At 42.2% G+C, this 19307-nt stretch overlaps 1 protein-coding gene across 12 annotated transcripts in view; it reads right to left on the bottom strand.

The window, feature by feature from the left end:
- dlg3 (discs, large homolog 3 (Drosophila)) overlaps nucleotides 1-19307 on the bottom strand; it is a 76220-nt gene that overhangs the window by 44948 nt on the left and 11965 nt on the right. For 8 of the 12 annotated variants that reach the window (XM_046405583.1, XM_046405584.1, XM_046405578.1 and 5 more), the window contains one exon: nucleotides 16237-16353. In XM_046405583.1, coding sequence (XP_046261539.1) covers nucleotides 16237-16353 — 117 coding nt within the window. Of the gene's footprint in view, nucleotides 1-8189; nucleotides 8991-16236; nucleotides 16354-19307 lie in introns of those variants that run through there. The other 4 variants (XM_046405592.1, XM_046405581.1, XM_046405580.1 and 1 more) reach the window with 4 other exon arrangements.

Raw genomic sequence — 19307 nt, 5'->3', positions numbered from 1 at the left:
CCCCTGTATTGCAACTGTTTCTAAATGCAGTGCTGTAATGGATGAAAAATGAGACTGTGAACACTAGAAGTCTGTGGGGTTTCATCTATGTCACTTGCTGCATGCAGAGCGTAGAGTAAAGCAGCGATTGAGATGGCTAAACTAATGGTAAGACTTTATAATAAGGTACAAAAATAATTACCAATGAACGGGAGTTAAACAACCCTGTCATATATTAGTTGGAAAGAATTGTGCATGAGTTGATTTAGCAGAGCATATAAAGCAGTTTACAATTCTGAGCAAAGGGTGTTTTCTCATCTCAACAAGGTGGACTAATTTTCATGATGGTGTGATGGTTATCATTGTGAGAGCAAGGAAACGTGAACGGTTGAGCTGAAAGTTCACAATTCATTGGCACTTATGGAAATCTATCTGTATCTGACGGTCAGGCTGAGGAACTTTTTAGCTACTAGATCTAGTCAGATCTAGTAGTCACAGTTACTTATTCTTGAAAAAAGCTTCAACAAAGGCAAGAACAAGGTATTTTTTGAGCATTATTGCTGAAACTCGTGTATCATGTCAGTCAGAGAATTAAAAATCAGCATTTCAAATGAGACCCACCTTAACTGGGCTTTTTCATGACTTGTGTTATTAGTGATATTCAAATGTCCAAGTCAGCCAGTATGCACGATACCAGGACGCTGAAACTGCAGCAACTAAATGGAATTCAGCCATCATTAATCTGATTATTTACACTCGTGCTTTTCATGCTGTAACATGTAACAAAATGTCTTCTGTGCATATGAGTTCACCGGTTAGCTTGCTAGAATCTACTGTGGCCGTGTTATCTCATGCGACACACAGATAAGAATTAATTCGTGTAAAAGTACTCCAGATATACCATTAATTCTCAAATAAAAGCTGGTATTCAAACGACAGCAAAGTTTTAAATAATAGCTGTCCAGCAGAATGTAATTAAGGCGGGCTAAAAAAAACATTCAGGAGGGGTGAAATTACTTGTTCTCTGTTAGCTCACGTGGTAAGTTCAGCATTGTGCACATTTCCACAGCATTAGGTCCATATGTACAGGCAGAGGTTACCACTTTACTGCTCTGAAATGCTCTTTTCATTCATTTATTTCTTCTCTGTCATATTTAAGCAAGCCATGTCAAGTTTCTAGAAATTAAACTAATCACTTCCTAAAAACGTTTCAACTTAAAAAAAAACACAACGAATGGTAGAGATTATGCCCATTCAGCCACAGGAAGGCTCTTAATGTGAAACATCTGAACAGGAAGTGTTGGATTTCATTGACAGCATCTTAAAAGCGATTTAAAAAAAAAACTGCGAGGTAAAAACAATGCAATGAATGAAAACAGCATTTCTGTTAGAGAAGAGGGCAGGCTGTAACATGATTGTATTGCTGTGGAAATGTACAGTGGTGAATTTATCAAAATGACATTTAAACATGGAGGAAGGTTTGAACTTCGAACAGGAAGATCTTAGAAGAGGAAAATTAACATATAAAATGAGGAGAATAATTATAATTAAAGACTGAGGTCGTTTGAAAGGAAGTGCTGGTCAGAGTGCAGATTCACAAGCATTTACAAAATAATCATTAAACACATATAGCATTAACATGCTATAGCTGTCTGTTCTCACTTACAATTACATGTCACTTAATCACTGATTTTAAATGATTCTGAACCTAATTATAAGTATTTGTATTAATCATGCAGCTGTTAGCTCTGGTGCTGTAACTACCAATGTGTAGCTTATTGTAAAGTGTTACCAAAATAACAGCTGATATGCTGGTTGAATAAAAGCAATAAAAGCACAAGCGCTGTTGAAAGCACCCACACACCCCCACAGAAATGAAGAGGAGTCAGAAGGCTGAGGGACTAGCTTTTCTCTGATATTGATTGGATATACACATATTCCACGGCAACATGTGGGTGATGGAGCTGGTGTACCATGCTGAGAAAGTGAGCACATTCTTGCTGCAGCGAGTGTGGCAGAGCAGAAAAAAAAGGCCTTTTTATCTGTACGTACAGCCTATCACACACTAATGCCTGATTATTTTAATTGACAGCTACAGTGTTAGAGCATTTAACATCTCAATCCATCAAAAGCCCTGTGGTCCTCGCTTCTCTCGCTCTCACACAGAAAATCCAACGCTTCTACCGCTGAATCAGGAGTTCGCTCTGCCCTGCACAGCACAGTCACATTTCTAGGCCAGTCGCTACTGTGATCAGCAAAAACCCTAAATAAAACAAAAGCAGGCAAGCAAACAAACAAACAGCGTTCTCCTTTCTTCTCTCCACTCCTCCCCCTGGCTGGCAGTGAGAGCCAGTGAGGGGAGCAGGCGAGCTGATATGGGGCTGAGCCCTGGCAGGGCCTCTGACAATGACCATCTGGATCACAGGGGCATGACAGTCTCGGCTTCCAGCAGGACACACACCTCCACAAACACAATTTGCAGCTTTAGGCAAATGCACCTGTAAACTGTATGAAAGCCTATGCATACACCGATCAGCAACAACATTAAAACTACTGACACGCGAGGTGAATAACATTGATCGTCTCTTTACAATGCAAGGTTCTGCTGGGAAATACTGGGCCCTGGCATTTATTTGCATGTTACTTTTACATGTACCACCCACTTGAACAACCCCTGCCAGAACACCCACAGAAGCCCTGTGTCCATGCCGCAACAGGTCCGAGCTGCCCATGGATGGAGCCGATTGGAGACCATGGATGTCCGATGGGACAGACATCTGAGAAGGTCAGGGTTCAGGTTGGCATCTTGAGCTCTTTGTTGTTGTTGTTGTTGTTGTTGTGTGATGAGGAGATGAGGGAACACTGCCATGGGGGCGGCGTGCACCTGGCCTGGCCCAAGGACTCCCAGCAGAACATTGCATTGTAAAGAGATGATCAATGTTTTTCACTTCACCTGTCAGTGGCTTTAATGTTGTGGCTGACTGGTGCACGTAGCTGTAGCCAAACTGCGACAATGAGTAAACCACTTAATGGACATCAAATCTGCACTGGCGGTGGACACAAGACATTCCTGTGAATCCTAAATTTCACAAGAGGACCTCCATGTCAAAACAATAAGACCAGATTCAGTCTGGGAACAAAGAACGACAGAGCTACCGAGTGGAGGCTTTTAAGGGAAGAGTAGGAGGTGGGATTCAACACAGTTCAAGTCCTGGGTCACAGCTACAGCAGCTCCCCATCACAGATCAAGCACTTCAGCCCCCATAATGGTGGCCCGTTGTCAAAGTCTCCCCTGCAAACTCACGTCAACGTCTGACTGGCTTTTTCTCGGACGCCCCCTACCCCCTCTTACAGCATTTAAAAAGGCTGTTAAAGTGCACATAAATATTGCAGTGCACCTCGTCTCTCTTGTTTCATAGTGCAGTTCCCATGATTCACCATGCTCCTTTTTACCCACAAATTTTCATGGGTAAGGAACACTTTGTTTTTGAGTAAAGGTCTGTGTCAGGCATGTGTGTGTGCTTATACAGTGTGTGTGTGGGTGTGCGTGTGTGTGTGTGTGTGGGAGAGAGACAGGCAAGTGCAGAAGGGAAGATGTGATGTAGGAGGTTTGCTAGCAGACAGCTGAAATTAAATTAATGTGCTCTGACTGCGGTAAATTTTCGTTTTTTGCACGTTTTTCTCCTTCTGCCATGTTAAAAATCCTGATCAGAACGACACAGCCAAGAGAAGTTGGGAGCATTTTGCTTAACGGGTTTTTAAAACATTTCAGGCTGTTTAGCTGAATGCAGGCTTTGAGCTACAGTGAAGACAGATTTCAAATAGTAATTACACTGTTTCAGCTTGTTTTTAACCTCCTACTGAATTTTAAAAATGCTTGTTGGGGGTAGTGCAGGAAAGAGGGAGGGAGGGACAGCATGGGGGAGCAGGCTCCTCAGATGAAATGTAATCTGATGTCAGGGTGCTTGATTTAGAAATCACATCAGACATTATCACAGGCGCTTTGAAATCAATGGGGGAGGGGGAGAGACCAGACAATAAAATGACAATCAAAGGCTTTTTGTTGTATATAGAATTATTTCAGAAATGTTAAAATTATTATTGTAGAATATATTAATTACATCAGAGGGTTTATTTTGTCAGAAAGTCACCTTCCTCTTACTGGCATTTAATTATGTAAATGTACAATTGTCACTTGACGCTAATACCGTACCACTACTGTTAAAACCAATAAATATATGATCAAATCAATCAAATATATGTATATATATACATATATATATATATATATATATATATATATATATATATATATATACATAAAAAGCATTAAAAAACAAACAAACAGTCCAGTCAAGAAAGGCTGAAGTCTTGGAAACCAGCATGGTTTCTGGTCTTCTTGGAGACCAGAAGACCACCTTCTGGTCTTCTAGGTGCAGCAACCATGTTTGTAGTGGTCGTAATTAACAGGTTTGATTGTTAAGCTTTTTGGGTGTTGTTTTATTTCGTATCTGCCTTTCCACCTTTTGAATACAGATATGGTAATACTGTATGATGTGAAACTTAATTTTTTTTTTTAATTGGAAAACTTAACCGCTGCAGAGACACAACTGCTCCATGAGACACACAAAAAAAAGAGCACGTAATGGATGGAAATATAAGGTAAGGAAACCTACCATCCCCCTACCTGGGATGATGTCCTATTCTGTCAGCTACTAATAGATGCCATCAATGTGACACTTCTGGCAGGGCAGAAATATGATCAAATGGCAGCCTACGTCACACCACCTGTGACGTGAAGAAGATCTACAGCAAAAACCGTGAAAGTAAACAAATCAATTTTGCAAATCTAATAAGAAGCTTACATACAAAGCTCAGCTTTTTGAGGTCAAAGTTGTGTGGCCTTATGAGTCCTTTCATGTGTACTAAGAGTTAGAGGTTTAAAGGTATTCATCGCATTACTGAACTGTTTTCCATGAACGTTCCCCTTCTATTCCTACTTAAATCTTCATCACAAAAGCAACCTGAAGCTGGGGATCTGACATGTGACAGTTAAAAAAAAACAATTGCACAGTAATTACGTGTTACACTGGAGTGAATGTATTGACAGGAGCTGTAGCTGCAGGTCCGACGAAAATGCCACCTATGCCCGCCCTTATCATTCACATGAGATTTTTATAGAAAATGTATGGATATGCTGAGTGCACTTTTATTCAAATCACATACTGCTCCACTTTTTTTTTCCTAAGATGAGCTCATAGATAAATCTCTCTTGATCTGATGCGAATATTCCAGGTTTTAGACGGAGCCTTTCAAGATCACAGTAGGGGATCCAGCTCAAGACATTTGGACATGGAGCACACATAAATCCCATCCATTAATACTCTCTGTGTTGCTGTTACAGCAATGGCAAATCAAATCTAACCGATTGAAAATCTCATCAGACAGATGTACAGACCAATGACACTGATAAACCTGTGTGGCTGTAAGAGACGCACATAAGCACACATCATTTCTGATCAAGGCCTAAAGGCTTTCAAGTCATAATCACCTATGGGAGTGTCTGACATGGAACGCCCACCATGTCTGTGCATTCATTTAAAACACCACTGCCACTACAGAGGACTGTTATAAACAACAGTTTTGGCAGTAAGTATTTTGGACCAAATCTCGATACTAATAAATAAAGTAAAATCCAATTAATATTTAAAGCTAATCATAGCCACAGAGCTGGAGAACACACAAAGACAGATTGGAGCCCGCGGGGGGAAAGAGGGAGCTTTCTGACTACAGCTCCCGGGAGACTGAGGTCTCTACTTTTCTCAGATTTAAATTCAAAATCTCTTGTTTTCAGGAATGTTCTGATAATCCCAACTGGAATCATCCACAATTATCCAAGCACGCTCCAGACAAAAGCAGCACAATTGTTCAGTAAATACATGACAGGGGGGTAAAAAAAGAAACAATTAATGGGGTGTCTTTATGTTCATTGGTGTCTAACAATTTCCTCACACATACATGAAATGTTCATGGCTACAGAAGCCATTTAAAAATGTCAATGATCCAGCTATAAAGGACAAGCCCAGATAATTCTGAATGACTGTGCAAGGTTACTGCGTTTCATCGTGCCAGCATCCAAAAATATGAGCTGTTATGAAAGCTAATAGACGTGTGTGGTTGGGCGTGTGTGATTACTGCCCTGCTCTCTGGCTGTATAGGTAGTGGGGGGAGGGGTAGCATTCACATTTCCCACCCAAGGATGAGCAATGGTGACTGAGGAGAGCTGGAAGGGTGGGGGTGCTGGTGGGTGTGCATATCCATCCATGTCGTACTATACGGCCCATGCACATACTGGCCATTCACATGGCTGTTTTAAGAGACGCAGGGACAGATGCTTGTCCACAGTGTCAGGGCCTTGCTTGCTTTCCCTCTCTGACAGCACCACCAACTGCCTCCTCTTACATAACCCCCTCCCCCTCTCCAGGCCCACTGCCTGCATTTATTGGCTTATTTCTCTCTTTTTCAACCTTAGCATTTTCACCCCACTGACTGCTGCCTTCCCCTCATCATCCATCCTTGATGCGTCCTCTGTAATTCCAGCTTGTTTGTTCCTATGTAGAAACTCCTGGACTGAAGCCATGAATGTCAGGTTGGATATTTTCTTTAAAGAGCTTTTATGTGTTGGAGATTCACATGATACAACAAGGGAACGAGGCTCCTAGGGAAGGACAGGATCAGATAGTATTCTACAGAATGGTTTATCCATTAATGGGGCTGTTTAGACAACATAAGATCCCTGCATGGGTCACAACGCAGTCCAGAAACACATAGCAGATACTGATTTGTTTCATTGCGAGTTAACTATAGAATAAATACGCTGGAGATGAACAGCAGAAAAATTAGCTGGTAACACTGATGGAGAGTACAATCTCCATGTAAGCAATAAATGCTTACATAATCACATCTGCTGTGAGCTTTCAAATGTGTCTCGATGCAGCTGATAGGTTGCATTAGAATTTAATGCAACAAAAAACCAAGAGAAAGTGACAATCTAGAAAACCTTTCCCTGACAGTAGTAAGCTTCTAATATCAGCCAGGTTGCGGCTCATATGTGGGCTCAGCTCAGGGGGATTTCTTCCCCTCTGCCACTGAAATTTCAGCCTCCATTTTACCCCTGTGCGCCTTCTCACCTTCCTTCTTCATTTTGCCTCATATTTCTTTCTCAAAACACGATCAGACATTAATGGAAGGACTATAAACAATGCAGCGGCTTTCACTTGCCGCAAATAAGAGACTACATGGAGACATACTCATGCACGCCGAGAACCATTCCTTGAATCTCACGCTCACCAAGATACCCTTCCCCCACCCAAGCTGAATCTCATACTCACACAGACATCTTGCTTAATTAAAGACTATGCTTCTGAAGCTGTTCTGACCTTTTCTTAACGGTAATTTTATAAAAAACGTGTAAATAAAAGGGAGATAATAGAAACAAAGAGGAGCGTATGTAAAGAAGCGGGTTCATTCATACTATGCAGCATGTATGACACGCAGTGGTAGGACGCAGATTACTGCTTATTCCCTATTTTTCTGCCAACACATTCACTATTTTGTGATTGTTTGGGGCAAAATGTCTTTCTGAACAGAAGCCAAATAAGAGCAGAATTGCTATGGGAGATCAACTTTATCATCTCTTCCTCTTCCCTGAGCTAATGAGAGCCATTCCTACAAATGGAAATGTGTTTCTTGCATGTAATTTCAGTGTGTAATGTCAGAGCTACTGGCTTGAGAGATAACTTAGAATAATTGCCAAGTGCATCTCTGTGCAGCTTTAACGAAGGAAAATGCACCATTTTTGACCTATGGTAACTGTACAGCGTGCGCCTTTGACGACATACACTAGGTATGCTAAATCTATGAGCATTAGTCATCTGCATGAAATCCAAACATGAACATCACCTCCATGTGTGTGCAGCGGAACTGGATCAGTCCTGTTCTGTTCTCTGCCTCCAACAGAGCAATCACAGTCAACAAATGGGAAACGCAAGGCTTGAGATGAATACTAAATATGAATTCTCTTCCACCAACAGCCACAGCTGAAACACAGTGGTCTCTCTTTTACTACAGCAACAGCTCATCCGATCCCGGTCTCTCCTGCCAGGCTCCACAGGCCTGCGCTATGTAACAGAACGAGGAAGATGAGTTACCTGGTCGTACCACTCCCGGTTGGTACAGGTGCACTCTGGCCACCATCCTCCTTGTCCACTGGAGTTGTTGCCATTTACTTTGGGTCCACCCTTGGACTGGCCCTTTGGGTTAGGGCCTCCGGGGCCCCCACCAGACATAATCTTGCCCTTACTTCTCCCCAAAGTGCCCCCTCCTCCTCCCATGCTTCCACCTCCCCCTGAGGCTGGAGGGGGTAAGGTCTGGCCTCCCCCGTACCCAGGTGGGTATCCATAGGGCTCGGCCTGCCAGTCTCCTCCATATGACGGGGCATCCATCCTCCGCAGGGCAGCCATACGGGTCACCTCATAACATTCTGGGCACTTGCAGCAGTGGTGGTGTTTGTGCATGCTGACTGTGCTGGCTGGGCTGACGCTGAGCTGAGCGGCGTGGCACTCTGTCTCTGCTGCCTCCTCGGATCTCACACAGCACGCTGTGATCGGCTCACAGAGCGCTAATGCCGACGGAAATAACACTAATCACAGGAATTTCTACAGATTTTCCCTTTTTCATCAAATCCTGTCACTCTCCGATTTGTTCCTCTCAGCTGTAGAAAAAAAAGACTGAGAGGGACGGGAAGCAGCAACAGGAAAACAAAAATACAAAATGGGCATGTAGTCTTTGTCCTCTTGACGTAGAAGATCAAAGGAAATATTCAAAATATTGTATACGACCACACAATCAGAGACCAGCCCCGATGATAGAAATTCCGTCTTGCTTCTCTTGGTTCACAGTGATGCGCATATAAATTCATAGATATATATATATATTCTTTCGTTTATATATCATATATATTTACACACACAAATACATATAAAAATATTAATATAAACAGACAAGCACAAATACAGATATGTACAGGAATAAATGTATATATAAATATCTATATGCGTGTGTACAAATATATATAGATATATAAACAATATGTATAAATAAATGATATCCGCAGATGAAAATCTTCCTCTGTTAATTCTTGGTATTTTCCCGTCCTGTCAAAATTTTCACGTTCTTCCTCCTGCGTTGAAATTTGTTGTCTTTCTCTCTCTGTCTCTTTTCTCAGCCTGCAGAGAGGAGCTGAGCAGTGGATCGCCTCTCAGCCAGCTTGCCCTAGATGTGGATTATTCAGAGGGATGCGAGCAGGCAAGAGGGAGATGGAGAGCGAGCGAGAGAGAGAGAGAGAGAGAGAGAGAGAGAGAGAGAGGGAGGGAGTGGGGGGGGAGATACATAGCAGCATCCCTCTAGCACCTCAGCCCTGACAGCCACAGCCAATCAACTGGCAGCGCTGTCATCAGCAGCAGCAGCACCAACAGGACTGAGCGCTTCACTTACTGCTCTTAAAGGGGCCGCAACAGCTAAATCCTCCCTGCTGCATGCATTTGTGTGAAAAGGTACTGTTTCGCAAATCAAAGCGCAATGAAGATGCTGCATTTGTCTTTTTTCTCAATAAAAAGGGTCAGGAAGTCATAGCCTGCACGCTGCCAATGCCGACACTTGATCCCGATCCACTAATTGTGAGTCTGATCCATGTTTTTTATCATACCAATGCAGCCAAAATCCAGCTTAAAGCGAGCACTCCTGCCCCTCAGACTGGTCACTGGTGGTCACCTCCATGGTCAGCTTTAGTTCAGCTACAGACTAAACAGCTTTCTTGTGCTAGTGATTGACATTCTCGGGCTCTGTGTCACAGCACACATCTGTAAATAATCTCACAATGGAAGCAGGTGCAGCAGATGAAAATCCTTTTTCTCCTGGGTATCATTAGACCTGTCACTCAACAGAGGATGTCTTTGAATCACCACACATTACTTTACATCATTCCCTAACCCTTCCTTTTTAAGTATTAGTACAGGTCTAGCAGCAGTGCTGTTGAAATATTTTATGGCTAAGTCCTGCCCATGTGCAGGACTGGGTCAAAATAAAGCCAGTGAAAGGAAAAAAAAACACTCCTTAAGCCTCGTTTGAGAACCATAGGGGAAATATTCTATGTTCACAATGATGACATCAACACATGTGTACGAAACCAACAAGATTACACGCTTGGGCTTTTCGAGTGGGTGGAGGAAGAGATTGAGAGTGAGAATGTGTGACAGGAAAACAGAGAGAAGGAGAGACTATATGGCTTTCATGTATCTGTGGCACTTATATTTTCAGTAATGCCACAGGAACGATGTGAACCATTATGCATGCTTATGAATCTGTTGGGTGGATATAAAACGTCTTGACGTTGAGGGTGAAGGTTTATCTTTTCCAGAACTAAGAGGGAATGTAATAGTGTTGCCATTAAAGCCCTGCATATATGCATTATTAATGAAATGTGACGGAGAACCGAGCTGGGTGTGTCTGCATGTGTGTGTATGTGTGTGTGTGTGTGTGTGTGTGAGGGGGGTATATTTGTACATTGTCTGCATGGTACAGTGCTCATACATGAATGTTAGTGCCTTTCCAGCGTTTTGACCAACAAATGAGACATAGTGCCTTTCGTTTACAGTTATGTTAAGGTACAACCTTCCTGTTAAACTGAGCAGGATTACAGGGTGAGGGCACAGAGCATTGTGTTGCAGTCTTACCAGGAGGGACACGCAGCAGGCTCAGCCACGCTAAATTACATGCAACAGTAACTGTCTTCATCATAACGATATTCTTTCGCTGTAACCTACAGACAAATGCCAAACAGACAGCAAAGTAGGGAGAATCTTGAGGGCTTTTAAACAGAGACATGAAACCAGTGTATGTCTTCAAGTTACATTGTCGAATGCAGCCGCAAACCCTGCTGAAGCCAATCAGAACGGCGAGGTGGGGCTTCGAGGCAGCGGCTTGAAAGGACGATGTAAGCATATCGATCACAGCACACATGACCGAGCACATGTTTCAACCATCCTCCCCTGGCCTCGCTCTGTGTCTCTTATAAACTGTTCACATCGCATTCACCACTCAACGCTGTCAGAGGGTGTGCAGTCCAAAAATAAACACACACTGTACGGCACACAAAATGAGGCAACGAGGGATACACATAATAAATACAGGAGAGATGGAGAGCGAAAGATCCTCTGCAATGAATAATCACAAATATGCAAGGTGAGCATGCACATACGCACATCAGCAATGTGAACTGTGCCTGTCGAAAAATTTTGTATCTCTAGGATAAAGAAACTTCTCCCTTTAAATATTACATAATATAAAATATGTAAAATTGGTTGGTCTGCTTAGGGCCAATCAGTTGCTGGTTTTCTTTATCAGGAGGACAGCAGGAAGAGGAACACAGGAAGTTAAAATGCACTAATGAAATTGGAGCTATTATTGAGGACAGAGAAGGTCTTGAAAGTTAAAGTAGTGTTGATGTACATGTCTTGTAAGAGATCTAATTTCTTTACATAACTTTCTGGATAAAGATTGGATAAATGCTTCTTAAAGCTCAGGTGGGTAACATTGCATAAACCAGCAAGAGCAGGCTAGATTTTAATTAAATCTAAAATTTATATCCATCTTTAATTTCATTGATCTAATGAATACATAAATAAGCAGCTCTGTTTAATGGCACAGCCATGAACACAAGCAAAAGCCATCACAAACATACCTCATCTGAGTGTGAATTTCTGCTTTGTGCCAACAGCACCAGTTTAGCTGCTAAATGTTAGCACCTCGCTACGGTTGTACTGTCGTCACCATTCAACTACCTGACCTCATTCACATGTAAGAAAACCACCTAATTTATCATAATGAATGTCAACAACAAACGTGGCTATTGTTAGTATTAGCAGATGTCAAGCTAGCATGTTGGAAAATTTGGCTGCAGTCTTTCTGCCATTCTAGCTCACTAATAACATTAAAGACATGTCCACCTAGCAGCAGAGCAGCAAATTTTATTTTTGGATTGGATTGTTGGGATGCTCCCAGATTTTCCACAAATATAACGAAAAATGCTACCAAAAAATTTACCAACCCTTGCTTAAACTCTCCTTCTTTAAGAGTAAACATTTCAGTAGAGTGGCAGCATAAATCCAACATTAGTACAATATGGTATCATCGAATTCAATAGCTCTGCAACAAATTCAGCCTTTGTGCAGATCACGTTAGGTTTTTGTTGAAACTCTGCAGCCGTTAGTTTTGGTTAGCCCCAGTTACACTCTTATTTTTGAGGATGTCGTTTGCACCGTCTTTGTGTTAGATTACCTGATATTGTCAACTCATTGAAATTTAATCTGCTTTTAATGTACAACGTCATAAAGCTGTTACCTATACGAGATTATTTTTCCATTTGTGATACAAAAAGGCTACACATTAAACATAAACAACCGCGATGGCAAAAATGTAAAACCATCAAAAAAATTTAGCAATCTTCAAAACTGAACATAAAAGTTTCACACGGAAACGTGGACAAAGATGTCCCTGTTAATGAAAAGTGGAAGACCTTTCTGTCATAATCACTGAAACAGGTTATTACAGCAATCTTTCAGAAATCGTGTCAATAAAAGAAACACTCATTCGTCTAACTGGGAGTGTTTGTGTTTGTGTGTGTGTGTGTATGAGCTGGTTGATAAATGTTGTGCCCAATTAAACAGCTTGGACTGGAGAGATGTGGATCAACAGCAATGGGCGATTCATCTTGTGAAATGAAAGCAGCAACCTCTGACCTTCTGCTGACAAATGAAAAAGAAGGACCTGTGATTTATGGCTTGAACGGGGAAATTATCCTGTGCTTTTGAACAAAGATGCTTTTCTGTATCACACCTTGCAGCCCTCAGCAGCAGCCTTTATTACATAAACCCACCTGGACACCCTGCAACAAACATGCACTCTAACAAACATACACACAGTCACACACACATACACACACACACACACGCTGTCGTAATGAGCGTTACAACCCCCATCCACTGCGCAGACCATGTATTGAGCTTTTCAGTCATTTCTAGGCATTTCTCAGAGAAGATATGTGACTACTCCTTCGTCACCTGACCGGATGCGGAACCATAAAAGGACAGTCGGTAGTGAGGCTCTCTTAAAGAGGCAGTTTCCCATCAGTACTAAGCTGCTCCACCATAGCCTTAACTAACTGCAAGAGGGGTTGAGGAAGCAAGTCTTATAAGTCTCTCTCAGGCATCATTACATATTAGCATAATCCACTTGTTTCCCACAAATAGCAGATATGTAAAGGAATAAATCCCAGAATATAGGAGAATCTTTACAGATAATACCTCAGTGAATCATAGCCTTCTAAAATGTGTGGGGATTGGGGGGTGTTTAGGGGGACCAAAACAGAGCGACTACAGGGCGGGAAGCCAGTCAGAATGAAAGAATGACAAATACTCATCAGTTATGTACAAAAAGCCAATTTAACCTGCAGAGGAGCTACTAAGATGCTCTCCCAGTGATGCTGATGCAGATGCAGAAAACAAAGGCTAAATGTCTAAGACTCCTATTAATAGGCCTCAGTGGCATAAAACAGCTGCTCCACCACACACACACCAAACACAGCATCTCCAACTGTTGGAATAAAGGGAGAAAGAAGCACATACGTGGAAAACGAAAGGAAGAGTAGGGGGAAATGAGAGACTCAGAAAAAAAGAGGAATGCAAGATTGCAAGAGATTGTATCAGAGCTGCATGGCTAAGGAACAGACTTTGGTGTAGATTTTGTACATGCATAAATAGCCAGAAGCAGTAAGAAAGAGAGCTACGAAATAGGGTGCAAGCAAGAGGTTAAGAGATGAGCTGGAGAATGACAGGAAGGTGAAAGCAGTTGATAAAATATGATGAAGGTGCTGCAGGTCCACGACAGATGCCATAACTGAGGAGAAACGAAGCTAAGGTGTCCTGTGTGTGGGCAGAAATGCAATGACTGGGGGGGGCATTACTGAAGCATGGTGCTGAACAGAAGGGGGAGTAAAAATAGAGAGAAGAAAATGGAGAGATGCAGAGAAAACAACAAAGTGCTTATGTGTCCATGAGCGCATTGGAATGCAAAATAAACGGCACAATTACGCATTCACCTTGCCACACAGAGCAATGCATCCGAAATCAGTGTGCTTGCTGAGTGTGCATCACCCCAAATGTGCCCAATGCATGTTCGAGAGAGAGAAAGAGAAACAAAGACACAAATTAAAAGAGGAATGAAAAACAGAGAAGCGAGCAGAGAGATAGGTAGAGAGTAAAAGAGAGTCAGAGCAGTCTGTAGGGATGCAGGCGGGGGAGGAATGTGGTTTCCATGGCAACCCGCGGAAGGCTGAGCTCTGGGTGTCCGTTCCAGCTCTGCACTGCACCGGCCCTCGCCTCTCAGCCGCCGTGCTCTCTCTCTCTCTCTCTCTCTCTCTCTCCAGCCTCCCCCACTACATCTTTCTCTCCACACACACCCCCTTCTTCTCTCCCTTTCACTGCCTCCCTCCCTCCTGCGCCTCCTCAGCTCCCTCTTTCATGTGATAGAGGAAGTCACACACAGTCGGCTCCATATTATCCACACCAGAGTCAACCCGTACTGTCACTGTATTCTTATGGAGACATTATGATACAAGCACACTCACTTCATGCGCTTACAGCAAACACCTCCCTGTATCTTACCCATTCCGAGCCCCCTAACTCTCATGCCCCCCACCCACACACCCATCCACGCACACGCTCACGCACACACACACTGCGCTTGTTCTGGGCTCAGCTGAAAAGCCAACGCCTGCGGCAACTGTGCTGCTATGTGCCACAGGCCGTGGTGTAATGGGGAAGGCATGTGAACACAAGGGCTTTTAGCAATACTGAGGAACACAGTTAGCCTCAGAGACATTTCTCTGTCATGAAATACGCAGACTGTCCTTGTTCCTCACGTCAGCAGCAGGTTGACCATAACTCTTAAAAAAAAAAAAAAAATATTCACTTTCTTGCCAAGAGTTAGGTAAGATGATTAATACCACTATCATGTTTCTGTACTAAAGGCAGTGACAGGGGCACTTAGCTTAGCATACAGATTGGAAACAGGACACGGGACACGACTGGCTACTGGCAGCAAAATCATACTATCAGCACCTCTAAAGTCATTAACTCAATATATTGTTTTGTTTACACAGTATGTGTTTAATATGTAGGAAAGACAAAGTGTGAGAAGTAAGATGCAAAAAATAATCCCTCATAAACAACACAGCTTATGAGGATTTTAGTGCACAGATTAAACAAAGAGGTGTGATGTGCTAACTAGAGAACTTTGGAGGAGCTGGTAGTCTGGATTTGGTTTCCTTTAGACAGATAACCAAACTTTTCAACTTGATTCTAGGACAAGCTAACCTGGCTTTATATTTAGCGTAGAGAAGAGACAAGAGCGTCATCAATCTTCTCATTGAACGAATTTTCCAAAATGTTGAATTTTTTCTTTTAAATCGTTGCTTTTAGAACAAAGCAACAATGAGAGGTTCAACATACAAGCATTAACTAATACTTTAGGAGTTAAGTGTTTTACAGTTGCAGGTGAAGAGGGCCATGACAGAAAAAAGTTATAAAATATGTCACATTGTCACATGTCATGTCACATAATTACTATCTAAGTACGATTAAAAGCACAAATATTATTAATGACTTTCATCTGCATGAGCATAATGAATGCATATTATTGTAGGCGTTGAAATGCTGAAATGAAAGAGAACATGAATTCATTTAATCTAATATTGGCATGAAATATTAACATCACAATAATCAACAAAAATCATTAGCAGGCCAGATAGAAACGATTCCATCTATTCATACACATCAAATCCCTAGAAATTCACAGCTGGACTCCTTGGAGTACTTTGTGATCAAGCAGTCATGTGTTATTATTGATAAAATGTCCCACAGGTCAAGAACCTTGATGAACAGGAACAAATGTTTCATGATGTAAAGGATGCTGTGTGATACCTCAATAAACTGTCAATGTGTCATTATCACATGACTGGGATCATCAGTACCCTCTTCTATTAGCAACAGGGGCCTTTTCTGATGCCTGGATAGAATCACAGTGGAGAACAAGAGGTCAAGAGACCCCTGGGGAACTCACTTTTTGCCGTGCTTTACTCACCTTTGGCATGTCAATGTGGGAGCGAGTCACCAAGCCGGAAACTCGCTCCACTTTGTGAGGGCTTCTTCTGGTGGTTACTCGCACCCGAGACACACCCTCTTCTTCCTCCTCCTGGTCCTGTGGGACAAAATTGGATTAGCTGTAGCAATGATCAGGACATGCACTACCTAGACAAAAGTAGCTTTCCACAATATTTTGGAGTGTTTTTGTGGGAATTTTGGCCCATTTGTACAGTCGAACTCGTGTGAGGTCAGACACTGATGTTAGACGAAAAGTCTCCATCCCAGTTCCTCCCAAAGGTGTTGGATGCAGTTGAGGCCAACGCTCTGTGTGGGCCAGTCAAGTTCTTCCACACCAAACTCATCCGACCATGTCTTTATGGAGCTTTGCTTTGTGCACTGTTGTCACAAAGTTGGAAGCATAGCATCGTCCAAAATGTCTTGTTATGTTGAAGCATTAAGATTTCCCTTCACTGGAAATAATACCACACCTGAACAAAGAGGAGCGTCTGAATATTTTTGTCTATACAGTGTACTTGTGGATACCGAAGATGTATGATAAAATGTTTTGTTAAATACTTTCTTGCCAAGAGTTAGAGAAGAAAATTGGTGCCACTTTCATGTCTGTGGGATAAAGTCACAACTTGAGAAACAAGCTGAAATACATTTTTGTATCACGGCAAACAAAATATCATATTGAAGGGGACTTTGAGGATGCTGGAAATACCTTCATAACAGTGATAAGTAGTAGGCACTGATTTTAAGAACAAACTCAATGCACCAACTGGGCCTGTATGCTTCACATGAAGCTAGAGCCAGCAGCTGGTTAGCTTAGCTTAGCATAAAGATTAAAAGCAAACAAAAACAGCCAGTCTTGCTACACTACAGCATATAGATAGAAGTACTGGGATTGGGATGCTTTTGAGGGGTTGGGCTGCACCCTTTACTTCCAATACTTTTGTCTATATAATCTATGTCTGTATTGAATGAACTGTCTATATGTATTGCAGTGTGTAAAACATAGGACAAATGTATTGTAGTTAAGTGTAAAAAACAATTTGTGGTTACACACTAGACTTACCTCTTGGTTTTAGCCTTGTTAAGATAAGAAAGTCCCTGGACAGCGCAAAGTTAGCTGCTTCCCCCTGCATCAAGTCTTTTTGCTAAGTTAAGCTCACCGGCTGCTGGCTATTGTTCATATTTAGTGCACAAAAATAAGAATAATAACATTCCTCTCATACAACTGTTGGTGAGAGAAACTCAGCCAAAATAAGACAGGAGCAAACTTGTAACCAATCAGATTTCAGAGTCTACAACACTGAAAATTCACTGAGCCCACTTCCACAACTTAGATGACACAGACCCTTACCTGACAGCAGAGGGCAGGCTTTAGAGCAAGCCTCTCTCAGCTGAAACCTCCAAAATAAAAGTGGCTCTTGAGCCCAAGTTTCAAAGCCATGTTTATATAAATACACACACAGCCCTAAGCTGCTGTAATTGACTTCACTGCAACCAACGGGAAGGGAGTTGGAAGGCAAAAACCAACTTGCAAAACTACATTAATGTCAAGTTTTCAGCATTCTCACAATATTTTTGCACTGGTATAAATCAGATAAAATATGTGTTATTTCAAAGATGCTAAGTGAGTTTCTCTTTGAAAGCTCTATTCCCACATGACAAGGCAGGTCAACTGACACTTCCGGGCCAGAGCTGGCCCCACCCCAGCTGCCTGCTCTGTCTAAGTATGGCATCCAAGAGTTGGCTTTTTGTACTGCGTGCACAGACACTTAGACACTCACATGTACAAAACAGTGCAGAGTGGACAGAACGAGTCCATGAGTTCATAATTTTAAGTCACATAATACTCAAAGCATAATGAGTTAGTTACTCCACAGCTGTAACATAATAAAATCCAACAGAATTCACCAAAAGCTTTATGCAATCAAAATACTAATTGCTAATAATGAAATCAATTAGAATAATAAAAATAGTTTCTCCTTCAAGGTTTCTTTCATTTCACTTCGAAAGGAGCTATTCTAAACTCTCACCTGGAACTCTGCACCAAATCAGGAAATTTGCAGACTCATTTATTTTCCCTCCCCTCCACCACCCAGGTGACAGCATGGCTAGAATACTGATGAGCACCTCACCGGGTGTCCATTAAGCAGCTCTCCCTCTCTGAAACTTCCCCTTCTCTCTCTCTCTCTCTCTCTCTCTCTCTCGCTCTCTCTCTCCAGGACTGTGCCTGGACCCCGCAAGCAGCTAAGATCCAGAAAAGGAAAGATGAAGGAGCCCCGCTGCACTGATTTAAAAGCTATACAGGGTGGATCACAGAATACACTGAGAGGAGTTTAGGATGCCAAGTTCAAACCACAGTCATCGCTGACTGTGGTTTAGGTTCTCAACTATGGGTGTGACAGATTATGAACACATGGCGCTGCGAACGACCTCATGCTTTTCAGCAAAAAGGAAGTGCACCACAAGTGGGAATATGTGACACCTAGTCGACTGACATCTGTTGCCCGTGATCACCATCACCTGCATTTTATCAAATATATGATCGGTTTTATCATGTAATGATCAGCACGAAGGACTGACATTGTTGAAAGAACATGACAGATTTTATTCTACAGCAGCCTGACAAATATCGACCAATTATTACATCGAGGTGCTAATTAGATCAGTTCACCCACACAGCTCTGGGATCAGCTCGTCACAGACCAGTCATCAGGACTGTTAAAACAGTCCTGATGACTACTAACACACTGTCAGAGTGTGTCGCTATTTGTATTTTATTATGTGTTTATAACAGTACATCATTACAGAAGCTGCACGTTAGTTGCATGTTAATAAATCAGATTGCAGACCAACACAATGACAGTGATTAGCGAATGCAAATATTGTTAACGAGTTAATAATCTGCATCATCATACTGATGAGTTAGCATCAGAGCTCTTGAAAATTTTCAGCATAGAAGCGGCTGCTGTGACACCAAGCGAGCTAGGTGAGACTTGTAAGCTAGTTAACGTTGAGTCTAACTTTGAACCCGAAGTCGTCTTTTTGATCCGGTAT

The sequence above is a fragment of the Scatophagus argus genome, chromosome 12 (assembly GCF_020382885.2).
Source record: "Scatophagus argus isolate fScaArg1 chromosome 12, fScaArg1.pri, whole genome shotgun sequence".
NCBI lineage: Eukaryota > Metazoa > Chordata > Actinopteri > Scatophagidae > Scatophagus > Scatophagus argus.
This window is presented reverse-complemented; position numbering and strand designations above follow the sequence as displayed.